Here is a 23,688-nt window from a genome sequence, read left to right as displayed (position 1 = left end):
CTCTGACCACTGTGCTGCTTTAAACACAGAGGGTCAGCATGGGTCAGCAATCACCCATTTTGGATCACACTGAACAGCCCAGCTTGATTTGTTACCCTTCACTGTGAGGGTTCTGCCAATACAACCCAGCTGTAGGGGAACAATAAATCAATCCATCTCAGTTCCTATTTTCAGCTGTTTTCTCCAGCTGCTGGCCAGACCACTGCAACTTTGCAAAAAAGAGTAAAGCAATTCACCTTCCCACTTCAGCTTACACAACTCCCAGACTTCTTCAAGGTTGTTTTGGATAGAAGCAAGTTGTTCTAATGGTCCTGCAGCAAACTGCACAGATTCACACTAAAGTACTCCCAGTGCTACCTACATTTATGTTTCAGGGAATACACAAATACAGAAATCTTGGAAGCAATAAGCGTTTACTTCTCAGTAAGCATTTGCTTTTATTTGGAATTTTATGCTACAAAAATTGCAAAAGCAGCTGAGAACTTCTTATCCCTTAAACAGTTAACATAAGGTATGTTTAAAATGGAGTTATTTCTCAAAAAATTAGCTTATCTGGTATGAACATGAACTAAGTTCTCGAATTTTGTATCAGCTATAAGTTCAGAGAACTATACCCATTAAAGTGCAGAGTTTACATTCAGCATTAAAATAGATAAGGCACTTACTAAAAGATAAAACAGTTATTAACAGGATTAAACAACTTAATTAAAATAAATGTGTAACTATTGCTCATCTGCATTGTAGATGATTGAATTTCCTTCACCAGAATAATCTCTGCAGGGCAGGAACATTGAAAGAAACAATTGATCCCCCTGCAATATTTACTGAGTAAATAAAAGCAACAACAACAGCATAGAAACAAGCAGCTTTTTTTCCTGTTCTGTTAATTATGGATGACAGCACTTAGTGTCCCACCTGAGGTTCTTCCCAAGACAAAAATCCAACTGTGTTGTGGGTTTTTAGGAAGAAAATTAGAAAGGAAAATCTCTGTTCAGGATGTAGGAAAGCAACACTGCACATGTTCAGACATCTACCAAGAGGCCAATTTTAGAAAAGCATTTTTGTTTCTCAAAACTCCCTTATAAATTTCTAGGAAGATGAACATAGATAGCAGTGATGCCAAAAGGGAAACTGTTTTCTGCAGTTTCTGTGAATGTAATTTTTTTTTGTTTAGTTGTGCCAGATGTCAGGTGTTACTTCATACACACATGAATTGAGAAGTCACATTTTACAGGCCCCAAAATATTTTAAATTAAGCATGCAAGTGACCTTGGAGAACACACAGCTGAACATGTAGGACAAATTGCCGAGGTGTGGAGCCAAGTAACTCTTCAACTTGCACACAGCTTAGTGCTCCAACACTAATTACTGTGTCAAAATGCAAAACCTCTTCTGTATTCACTTGTAGTTACAGGAAGCACTGCACAGGACCAGCACCAGAGAGTGTTCAAGAAAGGATTCCACCTCCACCTTCAGTCTGTGTTCTTTTTAACTTCTGTCTTCAGCACAACATCAATTTCTTCATAAATAGCTCTGAAAGAGAAGGAGCAGGGTGACTCCTAGATCACACTTCATTTTGACACAAGGCACCAGGGAAATCCTGCCCAAAGTTTGCAGTGTAGCTTCCCTTGCAGGATGCCCAGGTTTCCATGGCAGCAAAGAGCCAACCCTGCTCTGATTGTCTGATTGTATATTTAATGAGGGACCTCTGGACATTGTCACTTTTGATCAAAAAAACTTGGGAACAGGACTGCAAAACAAATGGCAAGTGCACCACTGTGCAATTACTGCACTAATTAAAAAAAAAAAAAATAGAAACTGTTGAGATTTCCCTACCTCAAAATACACTGGCTCCTTAGAAATAAGTTTTGTATAGATAGATCAACTTTTTTTTTTTTTGCAATTTACTGTTAGAAAGGGAGTTCTGCCTGTTAGGTTTTGCATTAGTTTGCTGTCTCACTATTCTGACCTTCTGGAGAGACACAGCATCCATTTTCTTTTGTAGTTTATATTTAAACTAAATTACTTTTTATAAGGAGTAGAAAAACATTCTTTAAAAAACACGATTGCTCTGAACAGGAATTCCTTTGGTTACCTTGTTCCAGAACTACCTATGGTGAAGTTCAATCAATTTTCTCCTGTAGGACCCTGACCATATTTCCTTCACCTTTCTGCATCACTGGGTAAGATTTTAGTAATTTTGCTACAGCATTACTCCTCCATTTTACAGATGCCAGTTAATGAGCACATTACAGTTTATTCCTTAATTGGTTATACCAGAAATATTGGAAGAAAACCTACAAAATGCAGCCACTGTCATTTACATCAATTATGCAATTGCTCAGTTAAGCCAGCCTAGAGTGGTCTGGTTTTGCCTCTCAGAAGAAAAAGCTATTTTGCCTTTGGTACCTCACAATTTTAAAATTTTATTTTAAAAGTTACTTACTCAGTGGGAGCCAAGGGATCAAATTCCATAATCTCATAGTAATGAGGTGACTGTGTCTTGTTCTTTGATGTAGCTGAAGAATAAAGACAGACACATCCAGATTTAAAAGAGGCTGGAAAGCATGATTACTGCATGTTTTTAGTCTCCTTGAAAGTAGCACATTATCTGCTATGGATTCAGCTGCTTTACATGCTAAAATAGACAGATGTGTAATAGAATCCACGAGCAATATGACTTTGTCAATGTTTGTTGCTGTTCCTAGTCACTAACAGCCATTATGTAAACAGCTAAGTTCTAGCAAGAAAATGAAATGTGAAAGAGGTGATTTGCAGTATTTGTTACCTGCTGGTGATGGTCCATTTGATGGCACAGTCTGTCCAGCCTGCAGATTTACTGGGTTCAGAGGCACTGGGCTTAAAAGAGTCGCCAGCTAAGGACAAGAAGCAGAACAGTGCATAAACAGATAGTTCTAGAGAACTGGTTTGACCTAACTTACATAATTGCTGACTTATCTTTAAACTCTCTGACTACTGCAGGTAAAATTCCAAGGCCAACAGTTAGCAACCCAATTAATCTTAATTCTCCACACAACCTTCAAAGCAACATTTAGTGCTCTATAGTACATGGGTATAATTTACTTCTGTGTGACTTGTTCTGCCACACAGATTCAAACATCTGCTTTTATTTGCAGTTTAAAATAAGAACTGTGCATGTCGCTTTGGGAGCTCATCTTTTCTATTTCAGACTGCCTTCACAACATTACCTCAAAGTCCCTTCAGATTCCTGCCATTCCTTCTGTAATGGGTGTTTCTGTGCAGCATGACACTTGTCCTGCACTGTACTTGGGTGGGGTTTAAGAGATTTTTTTTTTGGTGTGCTGTGTTTTTGTGGGGGCTTTGAGGTTTTTGGGGTTTTTTTGCATGTTTGTTTTTAATCTCTTATTTGAGATAGAAAGTACACCAGAGTAACATCATGGCAACAGGCAATCTCAGCTTGCTTCACATAGCAACAAATTAAACACAATTAACAGAGCAAATGCTTTCTGCAAATTCCCCTGGGATTGTGCTGCACCCAAGGAAACAGGCTTCCACATTAGGAGCTGTGGCAGCAGAAGAGGAAAGCTGACCTGGTTACCAAGTAGAATGTTCCCTGAGGTGTGGAGAAGGGCCTCAGAAGAGATCTTTGCATCACACTGGGACTGCAGTTGGGGTAAATCCAGAAGTTGTCATTTGGCAGCTGCCAGACAAGAATATCACCCTGAACATGAGTAGTACTCACATTGCTGTATATGTGTCCAGCTGGGCTGCTTAAACTATTGCTTTGTGCTTCAGCTGCAAATCTAGGAGAGAGAAATACATTGAATGTAAGAGAGAAATTATCAAAACTGTTCATTCATTCTGATTGTTCCATTATTTTTTTGTGCATCACAACTGAGAGCAGCACAGGCATTCATGTTCCATGTTTCTCCCCTTCCCTGCTGACAGTCAGGTACTTTTATGTCTGTTTATGACAAAACACTGATGCAGGCATAAGTGTATTTTGAACCCCCTCACACAATGTCCAGCACAGAGGCAATTCTCACTTGTTTCACTGGACTAACATGTAAAAGCAGTAAATCTGTGTCCTCAGAGCTTCCTATGTTCATTAGATGAATTACAGAGCACTAATGCCCCTAAGGATCTGTTACCCATTCCCATTCCTTCATAAGACACTACTCACAGGGATTGATGAGCTTTTGTGGGAGTTGCTGAATCCAGCTGTGGGTAAATTGATGGATGAGGCTTGGTTTTATCTTCAGGGTGTGCAGATAGGCCATCTGAAATTCAGAGAGATAATTAATGGCTATTTAAACATTATTATGCAAAGGAGATACTTGTACTTTGAACACTAAAAGAGTAAATTTTTTGTTTGGAAGGCCTATAAAGAGTCTGAAATGAATTGCTGTTTATCACATGAAAGGCAAAGTTTTAATGATTTTGAAAAGTCTTAGATCCAAGAGATTTATATTTAGATAATCAGCAGAGCTCTACATGGGAAGACACCACTTAAAACACTTGTCACTGTTTGTAAAGGATTAAAATGGAATTCTAGGGATTTATTCCCGGGGGAGATTTACACCTTTAGCTTTAGTGTATGGACTTTCTAAAGTGGGTAAAGGAGGGGCTTCTGCAAACAGTAATTCAGGGTACCTAAAGCCAAGTCTTTCTAACACTCCTGAAAATCTCCTGTTTCTTCCTGCCAAGTCTACAGAACAGAGTGTTTTACAGGCCTCACTTCAGCAGAAAACAGAGCATGTTCTACTCAAATCTGTGTAAAAGGGGAAAAAGATTCTTGCAAAAAAAATTACAGGCAACCTCAGAATACCTTACAGTTCTGTTCCTATGAACAAACTTCAATTCTCCTTTCAAGAAAATTAAAGGAACATCCTTAAAATTAAGGAATATCTTTGTTTTCTTTCTTAATAGGAACTTCTTGACTCCTCCAGCAAGCCCTTGTGGGTTTGTTTTAGGGAATCAGAGGGGAAGGGAAAGGGGCAATCACCACTTACTTCCCAAAGGAGACACTGCAGGGTGACTTTGCACTGCTGCACACACAGGAGATGGAGAATCTATGGAGAGGCCAAGGAGATCACTCGAGGGAGCAGATGGCTGTTTCCTGTACAGCTTAACATTTGAAAAAGAATAAGTTACTTGGGGTTTTTCCCAGTGTTTTCTTTTGATTTTTTTAAAGGAATTTGCATAGTTTCAAACGAATTGCTGTTTTTGCAAAACTTTTAAAATCTTAGTATTAAAAATTGGTAAGTACAAGAGAAGATCAGGACACTCTGTGTGTGAAATGCAGCTAATGAAAGAAAATATGCATTTCAGAAAGATCAATTTCAAAAAATAAAGAAAACCAGTTCTGAAGTAGAAAACAGAAAGGACTCAATTCTAAAAAGCCATTCTGATCTTGTTTAGAGACAGGTTTGATATTTATCTTCTGATTGATCCTGTACAATTTCTTTCATGGTACTTACTTGTGTTTAGGAGATTTGATATGTACTTAGGAGATTGATTTTTTCCAGTACTATTTTGGATAGGAAAAAAAAAAATCAAAACCACAGTAATGTTTTCTAGGATATAGAAAAGAGTTCCCTTCCTTTCTCCTGTCAGTGTGTTGGAATTAAAAACATAGCCAGGCAAAGGTTTAATAAAACCACATGCTTGAATCATACAGGTTTGGTAACACCAGAGTAAAAATAAATAAATAAAAGAAGATGCATTTTAAACTCTGAGTCTCCTTAATAACATAAAAATGCACAGACTGCACCATCTGGATTATTAATTAACCCAACAGTGCATCCATCAAGCAAAACCATCCACCTACAGAACCAGAATGTAGTAATAGTGGCTTTTCAAGGAAAACAAAACCATCTTCCACCTTTTTTTAATAACTGTCAGCAATATTTCAGCATTCACAATGCATTTTCATGTCCAGTCCTAGATGACTGCACAATTATGGCTGAGAAGGAGGTGAAAAATGTGCAAAACTACTTTGGGCAATATGATTAACAACCATAATTATCAATCAATAAAGCACAGTCATTAAAGATTTGCTATAAGCCATTATTCACAATTCAGTGAAAGCTTTGACTCAGGAAAAGAAGTCAATAGAAATGAATTTTCCAAGTGCAGCAGTATTTCAGTCTCTACCTCATTAACAAGAAACAAATGAAAAGAACCTATGGTTTCTCATTTTTTGCATGGCAGATAATTATGCTTAGCTGGAGAGGCAATAAACCAGCATTTGAATAGATCTGTCTCTCATTTTTCATGCCCACACTTCCCTCTTACATTTGACATTGCTACTTTAGTTACATAAATTTACATAAAATTCTGCAAGTGAGACTAGAAAAATCAGTAAGAGTGGTGTCAGTCTGTTGTCTCCTGTACCTCTCAACTAGAGAATAAAATTCTGCATGCATCATGAGTGTATTTCTCACAAGGAAGAGCAAAAGGAATGTTTGCAGTCCTGCACTCAGCAGCTCATCCTTAATTACCTCCTCCTGCTCACGCTGTATCCTCTGGTTCTCCAGGAAACGAACTCTGTTCCGTGAGAACCTGTTGGAGGTGCAGAGTTAAACGTTCATTCTCACATTCCTGTGCTGTGCTTCAGAGTATGAAACCACTTATATCAGCTTTTGATTCCCAAAAGGCTCCAGAGCACCAAGCAAGCACTGCAGGTGCTGTCCCTGGGCCACTCTGACTCCCATCCCAGGGCTTGGCTCCTGGCACCTTCCACTCAACACCAGGCTTTGTCCCTGGCCCCACAAATGGAGATATCTGCTTCTTCCTAATCAAAAACAAGACTCCTCTGATAGTGCATTGTCTCTGTTCACACCAGGCAGGTAACTGGGAATATCCCTTCTCATTAGTGCAGGCCTTTGCAATAATTTCTTTTTAAATGGAAACAAAATGTATTATACCTATATAAATTGTAATATAGTTATACCTGTATAAATATGTGTGTTCTAGGAGTGATAACAGTGCTACTGTGGGTCCAGAGCAGACCCACACAGGTGACATTGAACACCCAGAAGGTCACTGTGTTTTAGAGTTGTATGGACAAAATATAAACAGTTTATCCAACTGCATTTCCTATTCAGGGTCATTGTACTAGGGAGGCCCAGAAAAAGAGAAGAGATGCATGAAGAAACAGCAGGAAAAAACCTTTCCAACTGTACAGCAGAAAGTATTTATGTGAAATCCAGGAAGAACCAAGCAGCTGCAGAGACACTAGAGGGAGGCACTGTTACACACAGGCTGTTGGCTGCACAGTGGAGACTGCTCTGGATTTAATTTGGACTCTACACTAATAATCAGAAACAGAAAATGCAGCACAACTCATCCTCCAGCAACACACACAGCGTGAAACAGATGCAGCTCATCAAAATCAGCTGGTCCTTTACACACCTCACTGCTCAGAGGGAGATCCAAAGAACACAAAATTAACCAGATACATTTTTATACTTATCCACTCTGAAGTGCAATGGATCTGCACTCAGGAAGATCTGTATCATACAAACCATAGCATTACATTGTTAAATACAGTAGTTTTCCATCCAAATTAATCACTCTTTCCATCACCATGTCTTTAGTGAGGAATCTGTTGAATTATATCCACAAGTTCCTGTGCACAGTCTGAGGTTCCCAGCCTCACCAGTATTCATCACGAGTAACAAAAATGTAAGCTCACATCTGACTTCAATGGATTTACACAAAAGCTGAATAAAATTCCTTTTTTTGCTTATTAAAAGGAAAAACCTCCTAAAGGAAGAAGTGAGCTCTTTCACAGTTGTAGTAAAACCCACCAACACTACAGTAGACAAGATTAAAGAGTAAATGAAAACTTAACATTGCCTTGATTAGGCCCAAAGTTTACACCTGCTATTTAGAAGAATTAGTGAGAAGAATTAGTGATAATTTCAGTGCAGCACTCAGAAGAGGATCAAAAAGAAAAGATGACTAAATTATATAAATTTGCTAAATTTAATAAAGAACTGTACTTGATGCATAATGATTCCTAGAACACATTTTAGCCATGGAAGAGATCAACTTCTTAAGAGGGAAGAGTATCTCCTATTAAATCAGAACACTCTCCATGAGTACACTCATGTGATATTTTGGAGAACAACACTGGAATCTTAACCTGAAAACTAATTTCAGTTTTGCCAGCATTCAGTCATGCTACCAGTGCCACAACAGACAAATACCAGGATGTCAACAGGAGTAGTGCTGTGCTTTCATGTGTGACAGAAAGAACCATTTTCTGCTGTAAGACAAGCAGAACAGAATGTTTCAATCCAGCTGAGAGCAGCAAGCAACTCTCCCAAGTGTGCAGTGAGGCAGAAGGCTGCTCCATGGCCAATTCCTTCAGCAAAGCTGTCAAAATTGTTTAGAAAGGAGGACAAGTATTCTTTCCTGGAAGCACAGACACTTAACAGATATAAGCACCAGCACCAAAGGATTTGTAGCAGCTGTTAACAAATCCACTGGACTCTGCCAGAAAGGGATGGCAAATTCCAAATTATTTCTGTGTGCCTCCATCTGATTTCCTGCCCATGTTGTTAACTTGCTTTACACCACTCTAATGTTTCCTAATCACTTTCCTGAACCATTTCTGAAGTGTTTAGGAGGCAGAAAATACATAATTTTCTCTTTTTGCAATCATATTTCTTTTCTGAATTTGAGGATAAAATCTGATAAAATCCATGGGGAGGATCAACACTAGGCACAGGGACCATCTCTCCATTAAGTGCATTTATTCAGGTAGGATTCCAAATGTGAGGAGAGGGGCCCTGCACTTACCTCTCATGTCCCAGGAGGACATTATTCAGATCTTCATTCACTTGTATGAGCTCAACAATCACATCTTCATTCTCCACTGTCACCAACAGCTCCATGATCCTCTCCTGCATCATCCGACAGGTCTTGTACAATTTCTGCCCGAGGCAAGGGAAGGAAAAAAACATTAAAAATCCTAACTGTGGTCTCTCAGTGTGCCAGTTCTGGAGATGAATGATAAGATCACAGCTAAGATTTACACAAACCACACAAGTACCAACCACTGCAAATAGAACAATGGCCATGGCTTTGATCTCTGCAATCAGGGTCACAATTCCCACCACCACATCACTCCACACAACCTCTACCTCTCAACACACCTTCATTTCTAAAGATATACCTGTCTCTAAAGCCTGAATTACAAATTGCAAAATAACAAAGACCCCTCTGGGTGATGCAGAGCCAATGTGATTTGATCCTGCTTGAAGCTGATTAAACTCAGCAGGACACTTGGATGTAATCCTGTTCAATGTCTGCTTGAAGAAAAGACAATATTAGTCTAAAGGTCAGGAGTGCTCTGTGACAAGTCTCAAACTCCAACTATTTGTTTAAATGGGAAGTCTGGATAAACTTAATCTATGGATTTTTGAGAAAGTAACACAAACCTTAGATAACCAGCTGATAGGAGAATTATGAGAGTTTATTAAGCAGAATTTTGCATTATTGCCTGGTGAAGTGGAAGACAGACTGTTTATATTATTCCCCTCTGCAGATTATGCATGTTCAAAGAAACAAATTCTTTAGCAACAGGAACTTAAACTCAGCCAACATTTTTTCTCCTTCACAATGCATTTGCAAATGCAGGCTGGCTCTGCTTAAAGAAGCAAACAAAAAAGGAGGAGGGAAATGACTCTACTTGCACACTACTGTTCAGAAATTGCTTAATATTCAAAGTGATCTGATTTTTCCTTAAAAAAATACAATACTTCACATAAATAAATCATTTATTTAAAAGGAAATTTGGTGAGTGCTGTATTTTTCAGTACTGTATCTTCACAGCCCAGGACAAAACACACAAAAATATGTTCAGCCTAATGTCTGTAATTACATTTAAAACCTCCCCAACTCCACACTTTACTACATGATCCACATTTTAAAAAATGTGCATTTCTTATGACTTCATTACACAGGCAGACTGGCAAGTGTCAATACTCAATAGAGAAGGAAATTGAGACACTCATTTCAGGCATGGATTTGCTTGAAAAATGGAGTTTTAAGAAGATGGAGCAGTAGCTGTAATAGCAATCATCAGTGATTCCAATCCATTTGTGCTAATTCTTACCAGCTGCTGATCTGGACCCAAATTCCTGCACATCCATCCACTATATTCACCATCCAGTACAAAATTTTGTGACTCTTCTTGGCTGATCCTGAACTATTCTTTAACTACACTTTTTGGCCAGCACATTATTTCCAGTGAAATATGTTTTTTAAGCCTTGTCCAAAGCAGGGTGGGGAAGGAGAGGAGCCTGGCCACTAATGAAGACACAGAACTGTAAACACTGATGGAGTTCACCTTGTTACAGCTTTTATTGAGGGACTCCAGATAATCTGAAGGACTAAAATCAATGTCTCCAACTCACTCAAAGTCTAGACAAGAGGCTCTTTTAATAAAGGACTTTGCTCTGTGACAACAAAAGTCCAAACCAAGAAATCCAGGTAGTGCCACAAACAAAGAGGATATTAACTATTGTTCAAGGATCAGGCTGGCCTGACCTGATGTTTTACACCACTCTGGGCACAGGGGAAAAAGAACAGAAAGAACAACAGTGAAAGGAATGAGTTTTCATTCACTCTCCCACATATGATAACTCCACACCCTGTGCTCAACCTTTTGCCAACAATTTTATTACTGGGAGTGTCAAGAAGAATCCACTGGTTTACTGTGGGCAGCTGAATCTGTGCACCCACATACAAAAATGCTGCAGGGGACAGGAAATAAAAGAAAAACTTTTTCTGTTTCCCAACTGTGTCATGGAGAGGACAAGCATAATTAACCAGTGTATTCTCAACAGCACCCAGTTAGGGTTTGGTGCACAGGAAAATTTCTACACTAGGCAGGAAAAGCGCACTAAAGGCTTGCAAAAATTAGATAAATGCTTCAAATCACTTAATGCTGCAAAACTGCCAAAACTGCTTCCTCATTGCAGCAGTTTGGAGGTAAGGTTAGAAACAGAAGGATGTGGTAAAAGCTTTTTAAGTTCTCACAGACAACATGAAACTGAAAAGCTTCCATTAACATAGGTCACTATTGCAGTGCCAAATTTTAATTTCTGAAGTGGAAAACACAGCAGAAGCACACAGTATCACAGAAGGAGCATGTCCAGGTTCACTGTCCCATCCCTGGACTATTGCAATACACTTCCTTCAGGCTACACTTTATGAGCACACAAATTCCTCTGTGGCACAGCAAGCTCCCAACCTTTGAGGTCACACACACAAAACCAACCCTTCATACTCCTCACTGGCCCTCAGCCTGCCTCTGAGGGATGTGATAATAAAGAGAGCTCTGCAAACTGCAGGATATGAGAGGGACACTGTGTCATCATCTCTGCAGCTGGAATGTTCTCGGGGCTGTTTGACAGAACGTGCCCAACACAGAACGCTCCATTATGAAATTCCTTTGCCACTGGAATTCCCTAGAGCTTGAATTTGCATTGCAAGCTGTATTGTCCTTTCCTGACTATTGAGATGTCAAGAGAAGGTGAAGGAGATGGAAGAAAGCTGAGCAAAACGAGACAGAAATCTGATGTTGGGCTCCATTTGTCAATCTGAATCCAGATGTTAAAAGACAAGATATAATACTTCAAAAAGTAATTATAACCAAACCAATAACCCCTATCAATGAATTATCACATACCTGTAAAAGATTCATATCATCTGGATTTTCAGAGCCAGGAACATTATCTTTCAATATTGATGACATGACTCTCACATTCATTTTTGCCATATCCAGTTCACTGTACAGTTTCCCAATCTGTTGGAATTCAACAGGAGAATATTGTGTAGGTGAACAGAGCAAGCAGAATAATTCTTACCTCTAATACACACTTTCTTTCCCATTAGGTATAATATGGACTTAATTAGCATTATTTTACTCTAACACACCATGGAAATGAACAGAATTAGTTCAGCTTTTAAATGTGCACTCAAGCTAAGATCCAAGCCTGATAGCTCTACTTGTTTTCCTTACAGCTAATCCCTCTCACTGATGCCACTGTTCCTCCTTTTAGTTACATACAGGGCAAGCAGGAATGGAAGAGAACTTTCCTTTCCTTCCTGCTTTTTATAAAACCTCTTCACACAAGCCTTATGTGAAATAAGTTTGGCTTTCTCACTTATCTCTGAACAAGCTTTTCTCAATCTACATAACAGCATTGTGAGATGTGATTAGATATCCACACACTCCAGCAGCAATTCCACAACGCTATGAGCAGGAGCCCAGAGCTACACCCTGTGAGCTGAGGGTCCCTGCAGTGCACCCAGGCTGCTCAAGCCACACATCCCCAGCACATTTCAGGTGCACCCACCCTCCCCTGAGCCTGCAGTGCTGCACCTGCTCTGGAGTCAACAGCAGTGTTGGGCCCGTGGGAAGGGGCAGCAAGGAACGTTTGGCAGGACTGGCAGAGGATGGGGATGGCTTGGCACAGAGTGAAATCTGTGAAAACACAAAAAAAACAGAGTTTGGGTTGGACAAAATTGCAGCAGGCATCCTGCTGAGAGAGGAACATCTCTCAGGCTGCACACCTGGGCAGGAGCTTCCTCATCATCAGTGCTCCCAGGGAATCTGCTGAGCCAAAAATAAATCTAATGGCTGTTTTGTAATGCAATGAGGGTTGGAATTCAAGTATCTTTAAAAGGGTTTGCAAGTAAGTTCCATCATGGAAATGGCTCAAGAAAGATTAGCAAAGAATAATGAAGCCATCTAAGAGCAGAGTCCTTCCCAGAGTGCCACTGCAAGTTTGCAATGAAGGACAGCTTGGAATGTGATCACATCTGGAAGCAGCAGAAGATAAAATACAAAATTCTCCTGGACTGAAAAACAGGAACAGTCTGAGAAAGCTTCACCTGCATTGCATCTAAACTGACTGCTAAAAAAAAATTCAAATATAAACCCCAGCCCACATCACCCACTACCAACCCTTCACCTTCTGGAGACTGAGTAAAAACTGTGTTCAGGGCTGCTGAGACAAACAGAAGGTTTGCCACTGATTCTAACTGGCAAGTACATGAGGTAGACAAGATAATCTCTAATGTACTAGGTAAAGGAAAAATATCTATTAAAATATTAGTATCTATCGAGAGCATTCTTCACACAGCTTGTTCAAACAACTTTAAATACATGAGCTTCTGTGCACTCCACTATTCAACCAGCAGATCAAACTCAGGATAAATCTGAATTATTCCTGCCTGCACTGATTATAGATATCTAATTCTGTAACTGCAAGATGCCACTCAGTGCTGGATGGCTTTCACACTGCCCAAAGCTCTTGAGAAAATTCTTCTTAAAAAAAAGAAATCTAGAAAGAATGGCATTAAATTATGTATTGTATTTTCAGCTGCTGCTGAAATCATACTTATATTTAATGTCCTAAATGCCACACAATACTACCTATGACATAGCCTTAAATAACATTTACTGTGCAAACCTGGAGAGATATGCAGACAATAATCTTTTCTTACAGATTTCTACATCTCTCCATTTAATCTTAAAGACAGATGATGTTCATATTCTTAACAGTACATGCTTTTTGTAAAAATCTTACTCATTTTTGTTGAGGCTTTCAGAAGCTGACAAGTTTGGAGCACTAAGCACTCATTTATTTTGAAGTAAACAGCATGCACAGATCTTGAAAGTCTCAAGACAGAGATGGTTCATTTCTGAGAACATATCCATGAATCTGTACTTGGAAACAAAATAAACTAATATATAGGTCAGGTCTCTTGGTTGTTACCTTAGCTGGTATAACTGAAACTGATTCCTACTCAAGTGCTTAAGTGGTTTGGTCACATTCTGCCCTGGAGCATTTTAATAAAAAAGGATCAATCACACCTTGTGTGTCCCATAAAATGAACACATCCCTTTTCTGAAGTGTCCTTGTATTCCTCACCTTGGATCCAGCACTGCTGGTGTCAGAGGATGGAAACTCCACTCCTTTCTTCAGCAGTTCTAGGTAAACTTCTTTTACTTCACTCACATCCACCATCCCTTGAAAACCTCGGGCCCAAACCTGGTTTTGAAATATCAGGGACAGCAAGAGCCACAGAAATGGTCAGTCAGTGGGTCAGACAAATGTTTTTAAAATGTGTGGTTCTAAGGACAGGTCATTCCCTTCTTCCACTCTGATAATTCCACTCAGTGCAACAGGAGCCACAACAGCTCCAAAGTTAAGGTCAGATCTCAGAAGAGGTTCCCAGGATGTAAACAGCTTGCACAGTTAAACATTTACCACATGGCAGAGATACTGGGGACACTCACAGCTCACTCACCATGATAAAGGTCAGGATTTTCTCCTGCAGGTCGATGGGAAGGTTGAATCTTGGGTTCAGCAGTTTCACCAGCTTGTCTTTGCAGAAATCCTTCTTCACAACTAAAGACTGGAATCTTGGGCCACAGTTCTCCATACACATCTCAAGCAGCTGCACACACAAAAAAACTTCTATTACACAAAGAATAGGAGGGAAAAAAACCAATAACCTGATGGCTTTTGTTTGTTTTTGTTTAATTTGTTTCAAGGAGTTACAGGGAAGAGTAGGAATGGATATGAACAGGTATCTGCTCACTAGAATGCCTGATGAGGTCACTCCAGGGAAACAGCAGTTCCCTGTGAGCCCAAAGGAGCTGTGCCAGCCAGGGTGACACTGTTTTTAACAGAGAAGCATAGTCACACTTGTTTCTATGTCACAGAACTTACTGAACACATGGGACTTTATCAGCAGGAAATCTGCCCATATCTTAAAAAAATTACTTGTACAGGTTCAGCAATAGAATTAATTCATGCCTAGCACATCAGTAGCCTGGTCTGACAGACTCTGAAGAACTCTGCAAGAGAAGAAAATCAGATTACTAAATGCCTGTCCTCTGATCTGCCCTGAAAATGAGAGACTAATGATAAAATGGGAAAGAACAAATTCACCAACTTGGAGCACAATTTCTCCATGTGTTTCAAAGGTCACACTGATTTGAAACAGATGAGCCGAAATGTTCCAGCTGTCAGATTTATCTTCATGAAGGAGCTTCCAAAACCCTGCTTCAAATGCTTAGAGCAGGATCCCTGCAAGCAGAGTGCCTGCCCTGTCAGACACAGCAGGGTGGGAAAAGGATGTAACACCTCTCCCTTGTACACCTGGAGGGGGCTGATTGCAATTCCCATTTTGCAGAAGAGATGCCAAAAGCTGTCACCTGGGACTTGACAGGAAAATGGGGTCAATCAGACCAGGTGCAGAAATAGGAACAGAACTCGTCTTGGCTGGCCCAAATCTGAAGGTGGATGATGACCCTCACAGGGAAAAATGTTCACTCTTGTGCTTCTTTCTCTTCAATTGTAGCTTTGTTTTCCCTCCCAGCATAAGAGGGAAGATAGAAAGTTGAAAGCCAAGGGTGACATTAACAAAAGGCTGTAAAATTTCATGTGTTTTGAGACAAAACTTCCCCTGAATCATGTAACAGACAGGACATATTCTAAAGGGATACATGTATTGAAAGGGATGATATTGTGATCTTGATAAAAGTAGGTTAAATACACTTCCCTATTCAGAGCAGACTACATTTGACTAAATCATTTTAGCAACTCATTTTCTAGAGATATTTCTCTCAGTGTGATCAGAAACTTACAGGAGAACAGGTTTAAGACCAGAAGAAAATACATTGCCAAAATGAAAACAGGGAAGAACAAAGAGACACTGACAGACTGCTGTGCAAAAAGCTAACTGAAAGATAATTACAAAAAACATCTTGGCTCAAAACATTACTTTTCATAGAGAGTACATGAAATACATGCTAATAAACCAAATCATTTGCCTGTGCAGTACTTCAAAGATGCTTTGTGTAAAATATTTTCAACCCAGTGCATGGGAAACTTGTTATACTACTCCCTATTATTAATTCCCTACTTCGGGGACTGAGTATTTACCAGCTGAATGAAAGTACAGAACTCAGGGTCTGGATCCTCCACTCAATTATGCCAGCCCAGACCACTCAGGGTAAAACTAAGCTGGTGTAAGAAAAGGAAGAATTTGACTCAATTATTTTTAACTGGACTATTCATGAGCAAGCCACTTTCATGCTAATAACACCTTTCATTAGAATTTCAATATGGGTATTTATTGTGCAAATAGGATTTCATAGTCCCAAGCACTTCCACTGGAAGGAACAGATCCAAGCTGGCCAAGCCAACCACTGCTCCATATAGCACAATGGAAACTCAGCAGAAACATGCTTTAATAACAAAAACTGGCAAATTAACTTCAATCAAACCATTAAAGCTCCTGTCAATGGCAAACAGGATGTGAGAAGTGTTGGAACTGACAGAGCTGCTGTGTCCCAGGATAACTGATCCCAGAGATCTGCACTGAGCAAGAAAGGCAAACTCTGTAATCCAAGGGCTCTGCTTTACAGGATTGAATCCCAGAACTAAAATGATAAAAGGCATCTACAGACAGGTGAAGCCAAACTGTGAAGCAGAAACAAAAAATGGGAGAAGCTGGTGAGTACAGCAGAAAATCAGCTCTGTTCCTCATCAACAGAGACCTCCCTCAGAGCTCAGGACTCTGAAACACCCAAAACATCTCTGAAACATCTAACAACATTTCAGGGCACTGCACATCTAAAGCTGCCTTTGGTCCATCAAGCTGAGCAATGGGTGCAGCTTGTGAGGGACACTTAGTGCAGGAAAATCCAGATGAACAGTTTCTTCACATTTCTGACTCAAGGGGAACAAGCCATTAATCCATCTCCAGGATTACACTCCACTGAACACATCCTGGTGCCTGCCCAGCTGGGGTTTGGAAGTGCAAGATGCTGTTTCCAAGGGCAGCATTTAAACCAAACCAGTATGAGCAGCTTTAGCTGCCACTCACCAATTACAGTGCAGGGGCTGGCTTCACTTCACCAAGGTGCAGCATTTCAAAAACACTGAATTTTCAGAAGTCTTGAGTTTTTCAGATTTCACAATTCAAATACTGAGATTTGGATTTCTTTTGCTCCCACTCAGTGTCCTCTTCTCTTCTTCTTTGTCAACATATCCAATAAAGTATAATAAAATAGAGTAGAACCCTTTTAATTGAGGAGCTGGAGGACTCTCTCATGCTTTTGTTTTTCAGATCCTCCACTTTGGGAAAGACTAATTAAACAAACTAAAATCTGAAGGCCGCATTTGCCATGCTGAATTTTTTCTGCACCAGAAAAATTACACACAATTACACACAATTAAAAGGAAAAGTGGAAATATTCTTAGGAAATAATACCCATCAAAATTTAATTCTAGGCAATTATTGAATGGCTTATGTTGGAAGGGACCTTCAAGATCAAGCAGTTTCAATTCCCTGCCATTCACTAGATCAGGCTGCTAAGAGCCCCATCCAACCTGGACCTGAACATTTCCAGGGTTGGGGCATCCACAATTTCTCTGGGAAAATGACTTCCTTAAAATATTTTCCAACAGTGTAATACAGAGGTGAAGCAGTAATTTAATTTTAAATTTCTGCCCACTGCTTTGCATGCAGGAGTGAGAGGGACACATCCAACAAACAATTTCCCCATGTGCTGCTCAGCTCCTAAGGGATCAGAACTGGGGCACTGCAGCTTTACAAAACCAAGGGAGATCTATGCAGGCAACTGAACAGCTGTCTCAGGACTCTACATAAACAGAATTTGTGTTTCTAAAGTATACCAGCAAGAAAAAGTCAAGTAACACAAACAGAGTCTGCTTGATTCCTGCCTGAAAGTTCTAATCCTCTTCACCCTGATTGCACAACCTGCAGTGCCAGCCCTGATCTCTCTGTTATCAAGGGCTGGGCATGAGGCAACTCCATGGCCTGGCACAAACACCTCCATCCATGTGACTGCAGCACCTGAAGCCAAGGCACAGCCAGCACATCACCCAGCTGGCACTCAGCCTTCTTCTCCAGGTAAATAAAGCATCATCCAAGAGCAGGGAGGAGGAACACACTGCTGAGATTCAGCCCATCTCAGGATCAGTATCTGGGCTGACATGTGCAGTCCAGCTGCTTCCACGAAGATTTTCACACTCCACTCTCTGTGTGTATCCTCTGGGGATGGGTTCCTCAAGCAGCTTCATCAGAAATATTAAATTCAAGGATGTCAAGGTTGAATAGAGAGAAGTGGATCACAGTGCACTTCTGAAGAAATGTGATTTGTAGATCCTTCTTAGTTTCATCTAATGTAGGTAGGAGAGACAATCTGATGTAGAGTCTCAAAGCTAGAGGACCACATTCACTGTAAGAAACACAGGCAGTAACAGTCCATCCAAAAAGGACCCTTATTTTTGCAAAACTCTGGGAGGAAAACAATTTTTAAGAGATGAGAGTTGCACAGGGAGGGAAGGGCTGTGTTTCAGGAAAATTATTTCTTTTTTTTCCATTTGAAATCAATTGTTGTTTTCATCCAAGCATTTCAAAATGGAAAACAGGAACAATTTCATCAAGGCAATTAAGAAGATAAAAACAGAAGATACAGCACACAGGAAGAGTGATGTGGGAAAGGTAAAAGCCACACATGGCCAGCAATGAGGTCATCAAAGGAAAGATTTTACACATGCTAAAATTATGGTAGTACTGGTAAAATAAAAAGAAAAAAGAAAAAAGCCAGAGGCAGTGGGAGAGGCAAAGCATAAAAGAAGCAAGAACTAAAACTAGAAAAAGAGAGAGGGAGTTAGAGGAAAGGCTGGAACTTATTTAAATAAAAGGAAAAGAAGAAACAAGATAAAGGAATACAGGGAAACCTGCAAACAAAAGCCAGCAGCTGTGCCAAGAGGATGTGCCTGCCTGGCAGGCAGTTACAGGTGTGCATGGAGTGGGGGAGGACACAAAGGGGCTGGAACAGGACAGGAACTGCACTCCAGCTGAGCCTGCTGCATGCTCCATCTGCAACACAATGAGCTTCCAGGTCAGTGTGATAGAGTTCTTCCTTGGACAGACCTGGAACAAGATCTTTCTCCCACTTTTACAGAGTCAGAAGCTAAGCTGTAATGTCACCTTGGGCATAGCTGTACCCATGGAACAGCTTCCAAACCTAACCCTGGCTTATCAGCAGAGACTGTGGCAGATAATCACCACAGAACCTCCTGCAGGAGACAGCCCTGATACACAGACTGCAAACCCAGTGCTTGCATTATGCAAACACACAGAACACACAAAACACACAGAACACACAAAAATGTGACTCATCAGCCAGTGGAGGAGGAAGCAGTGTGGAAACAGAGTGAGCTGAAGGTCTATATTGACATGTTTAACAATTATCTGCATCTCTAACTTGTCAGGAGACACTTGGGCAATTGCTAAGTGCTCTACAATTTGGTACTATCCATCACCCATCTTCTTCAATCATTTATTAGCACATCTTGATAATGATTTTGCATGACAAATTCCAAACCCATGAGTAATAGTACTCAAAGTGATGCAGACAGGCCTCTGAAACCTCAAAAAAGGAAATGGTGAAGAAAATACTTTAGCCAATTAACAAAAGACTAAAATCCTCAAGAACTTAAAATACAAAAGATATAACTCTTGCCACAGTGGCACTATTGGTAGTCAAGAGTAACTCAAGTCAGAAGCTCAGGACTTAGGACAGTATCAGAACCTCCTGTAGTACCATACTCCAGTAAATCTTAAATTGACTGAGATCACAACAGCTGCCCAAACCCTGGGGCACTCCTGAACACTGGCAGATTCTACAGGACACATTATGTCAAGTGAGGATATCCCCAGACACTCCAGCCTTTAGCCATAATATTTGAATTTCACACAGCTCACCCTGCCTCTTGCTGCCTCACCTAAGTCACCACAGTTACCTTTTCCTTCAAGTTTATCATTTATATGTGATAACATTTCCTTTTACCAGGCACATACCACACATTCCACTCTGCTGCACACTGTGCTTACCTTGACTAAGATCAGCACCACAAGGTGAGTAATAGAATGGTCAAATGTGGCTTTTCTGTCATCTCCTAACCTGCAAGTCTCCACAAACAGGTGGGGCTCTCACAGAGGGACAGCCTCTGGAGCAGGTAAGAACTATCCCACTTCTACACAGAGCAAGTCAGCTTCCCCACCAGAATTTGCATCATCCATGGAATGCCAGCAAACCATCTGATCTGCACTGTGGCAGGGCTGTACACACAAACAACAAGGACTGAAAACATCCTGGAGAGTTGTGTCAGGGGTAATTTGCATGCCACCTTATCGTTTAGACTGTTTGCCTTCCTTGTGTCTAATTAATATAAACATAGCTGTACTTACAGACAGGGTAAGTCTGATCTCCTTGTGGTTACAGTTTTTTGAAAGCTTCTTCTTCAGTGCTTTAACTGCATCTTTGGGCCTGTGACAAGAAATGAAAGAGCAAAAGTTATGAGTGAAGTTCTCCAGTTAATAACTTCATCCAAGAACCAAAAATACCAGCCTGAGATACAGGACCAAATCCACCCCTGTGTTTACACCCACATAAAACCAGAGCAATTGCCTCATTGATTTCAGCAAAATCTCTTCAGCACTGAAGTAGAGCAACAAAGCAGTGAATCAGGTTTGTTACTGCAGACTGTGTATTACTCCAGAGACTTGTGCAGAGAAATAAAGTTATTCTCCTCTGCAAAGTCTGCTCCAAAATGATATTTTTCCACAGTTGTACAACAGAATTACTTATCTAGCTTTTATTGCTGTGAAAGAAAACATCAATTGCCAGATGTATCAAGAGTTGACCGGTGGTTTTCATGTATGATGCAATTAGAAAATATTCTCCTGGGAGTGCTGTCAGAGTAGGGGTGTCATGGACAACTTCCACTCTTATAATTGCAGGATGCACTTAACTCATCTGAGTAATCACCACGGATGCATGGACAGCCCACTCCAACCCAGAGATAGGGGCATTTCTAACCCAGCCATTTTCAATTCTATATATACACCTGTATCTTTTATCTGTGTAGGAGGAAGAGGGTGGAAGATGGTATCAAGGTTATCACATGTGGGAAGCAGTTTTACCTAATTAATATTACACTACCTGTAGTGTACAATTATTAGGGCCAGCCCAACACTCATGATCAACATAAACAAGATGTCCTAACATCTCTTTAGGATCTCTCTAGAATCTAAGATGGAGCAACAGGCCCAAATACAATATTTCACTAAAAAAACCACCAAGAAATCTTTGTTGAAAACATTTCAAAGCCAATGAAATTAAGTGGATGCATTACTGCATCACTTCTGACAAAAAAATCTCAAAACATTTCTCTATTTTTCTTAATCATATGTCATACCCAGCAGAGCATCAAGTGATGGATGGGAGCACCAGAGTGGAGAAGTAGCTTCCCTTGCAGAGAGCTGTACTACAATTCCACTCCTGCTTGCTTCCCTTGCTGAAGCATCTGGAAGTGCTCTGGTAGGAGCTGGATGTTGCATTAAAATAACCATTTGCCTAATGAGATACAGCAGTTCTGCTGCTCCTACTATCCTGTTACAGACTGTAGTAGCTGCCTAGGAGGAAGCTACAAGGAATTCCTCTGCAAGCCTAAGCTGTGCACAGGAGGAAACAGTTTATTAAAAAAGGCTCTGTTGCGTGGAAACTTTACATAGAAACTAACACTGAGGGTCAGAGCGTGCTGTTGCTTATGGCAATAAACAGAAGGAAGTCATTATTACTGACATTCCAAGCACTAGGAGCCATGGGTGAGAGTGTGGAATCCAAAACAATGAGAGGAAAGAAAAGTTGATACAGAAAAGAAAAACACCTGTGCAGAAAGCAGGCCATACCTCATTGTCCTGGAGAAAAGTCTTCAGCTAGTTTTAAAATATGCCACTGCTAGCATGAGTTCTTGCAATGCAATGATGAAGCTGCTCTTCCATGAGAACAAATTTCCTTTTTTCCCCTTTTACAGGTGGAAACGAGGAAGCTCAGAGCAGCAGCGGCTGAGCAGATCTGGATGTGATTGTTCAGTGCAAGAGCTCAGCTCAAACCTGGGAGCACACCTGGATGGGATGGATCCCCTGCACAGGATCCCACACCTGGATGGGATGGATCCCCTGCACAGGATCCCACACCTGGATGGGATGGATTCCATGGCAAAGGATCCCACACCTGGATGGGATGGATCCCACTGCACAGGATCCCACACCTGGATGGGACGGATCCCCTGCACAGGATCCCAGCCTGCACTTCACCCCAGCCTGGCAGACACACTGCACGGGGGGAACTCGAGGTTAAAACCCAAGCGTTTCAAACAGCGCTGTAGCGCTCAAAGCCTTTTCCCAGGTGGTTTACAGAACACTGGGGTACCCGTTCAGCCTAACGAGCAGCACAGCTTGCACGAACCACGTCACACTCAGACGACAAACCTCTTCCACCACCCTTCTGCAGGTGTGTCCTGCAGACAGCCCCGTGAGAGCCCGATGGCCCGGCACAGGCAGCGCTCTTTGTGAGACCCGACCCCAATCTCCCTGCGCTGACAGCCCCGGGCTCACCCCGCCTGTCCCTGCCCGGTGCCCCGTGCCCGCTGTCCCTGCCCGCTGTCCCTGCCCGGTGCCCCGTGCCCGCTGTCCCTGCCCGCTGTCCCTGCCCGGTGCCCCGTGCCCGCTGTCCCTGCCCGCTGTCCCTGTCCGCTGTCCCTGCCCGGTGCCCCGTGCCCGCTGTCCCTGTCCGCTGTCCCTGCCCGGTGCCCCGTGCCCGCTCACCCCTCCTCCGTGGCGTTGATCACGTCGCAGATGTGCAGGAACTGTCCCCACTCCTCCGTCTGCAGCGACCCCAGCGTGGCCCGCTCTGAAAGGAAACGGGGAGCAGGGGTTGAGAGCCCGGCGGGGACAGCGGGGACAGCGGCGACAGCGGGGACAGCCGGACCGCCCCGGTACTCACCGAGCGGGCACTGTCCCCATGGCAGGACCGCTCCGGTACTCACCGAGCAGGCACTGTCCCCACGGCCGTGCTGTCCCCGTACTCACCGAGCACTGTCCCCCCGTACTCACCGAGCAGGCTGCCCACGGCCGTGCCGAAGGGGTCCCGCGGAGCCCTCCCGAAGGCCATGGCGGTGCCGGCCGCGCTCTGCGGGCTCTGCGGGCCCCCGGCCCCGCCGCCGGATCCGGCCGCTCCCTCCGCCCCACCGGGCGCTCCCTTCCTGCGCTCGGGCGGGGCCGCCTCCAGGTTCTGATCCCGGCACCTCGCACCGATCCCGGCACCGCCCCCGCGGGGCTGGCTCCGGGCCGGGCATCCCCCGGGGCAGGGCTCTCCGGGACATCACCGGAGATGGGATAGAACTGTCCTGGATACCACCGGGGCACGGGGCAGGGCTCTCCGGGACACCACCGGAGCGTGGGGCAGGGTTCCCTTGGATACCCAATAGAGCATGGGGCAGGGCTCTCTCGGACACCCACCGGAGGATGGGATAGAACTGTCCTGGATACCACCGGAGCACGGGACAGGGCTCCCTTGGATACCCACAGGAGGATGGGATAGAACTGTCCTGGATACCACCGGAGCACGGGGCAGGGCTCCCTTGGATACCCACAGGAGGATGGGATAGAACTGTCCTGGATACCACCGGGGCACGGGGCAGGGCTCTCCGGAACACCGCCGGAGCGTGGGGCAGGGTTCCCTTGGATACCCAAATAGGGCATGGGACAGGACTGTCCTGGATACAC

At 42.3% G+C, this 23,688-nt stretch overlaps 1 protein-coding gene across 1 annotated transcript; it reads right to left on the bottom strand.

Annotated features, from left to right (window-relative positions):
• Nucleotides 1–412: 412 nt before the first annotated feature.
• On the bottom strand, nucleotides 413–23,292 carry TOM1L1 (target of myb1 like 1 membrane trafficking protein). The gene is made up of 15 exons (XM_033076998.2): nucleotides 23,017–23,292; nucleotides 22,729–22,813; nucleotides 20,308–20,386; nucleotides 14,320–14,469; nucleotides 13,941–14,060; nucleotides 12,386–12,487; nucleotides 11,690–11,806; nucleotides 8,794–8,927; nucleotides 6,486–6,546; nucleotides 4,995–5,109; nucleotides 4,166–4,262; nucleotides 3,725–3,785; nucleotides 2,789–2,876; nucleotides 2,447–2,519; nucleotides 413–1,533 (listed from the first exon to the last, which is right to left on the bottom strand). The coding sequence occupies exons 1-15, from the start codon at nucleotides 23,072–23,074 to the stop codon at nucleotides 1,473–1,475; spliced, it is 1,401 nt and encodes a 466-aa protein (XP_032932889.1). The 5' UTR covers nucleotides 23,075–23,292; the 3' UTR covers nucleotides 413–1,472.
• Between the last annotated feature and the right edge of the window lie 396 nt (nucleotides 23,293–23,688).

Source organism: Catharus ustulatus, chromosome 20 (assembly GCF_009819885.2).
Source record: "Catharus ustulatus isolate bCatUst1 chromosome 20, bCatUst1.pri.v2, whole genome shotgun sequence".
Classification (NCBI taxonomy): domain Eukaryota; kingdom Metazoa; phylum Chordata; class Aves; order Passeriformes; family Turdidae; genus Catharus; species Catharus ustulatus.
This window is presented reverse-complemented; position numbering and strand designations above follow the sequence as displayed.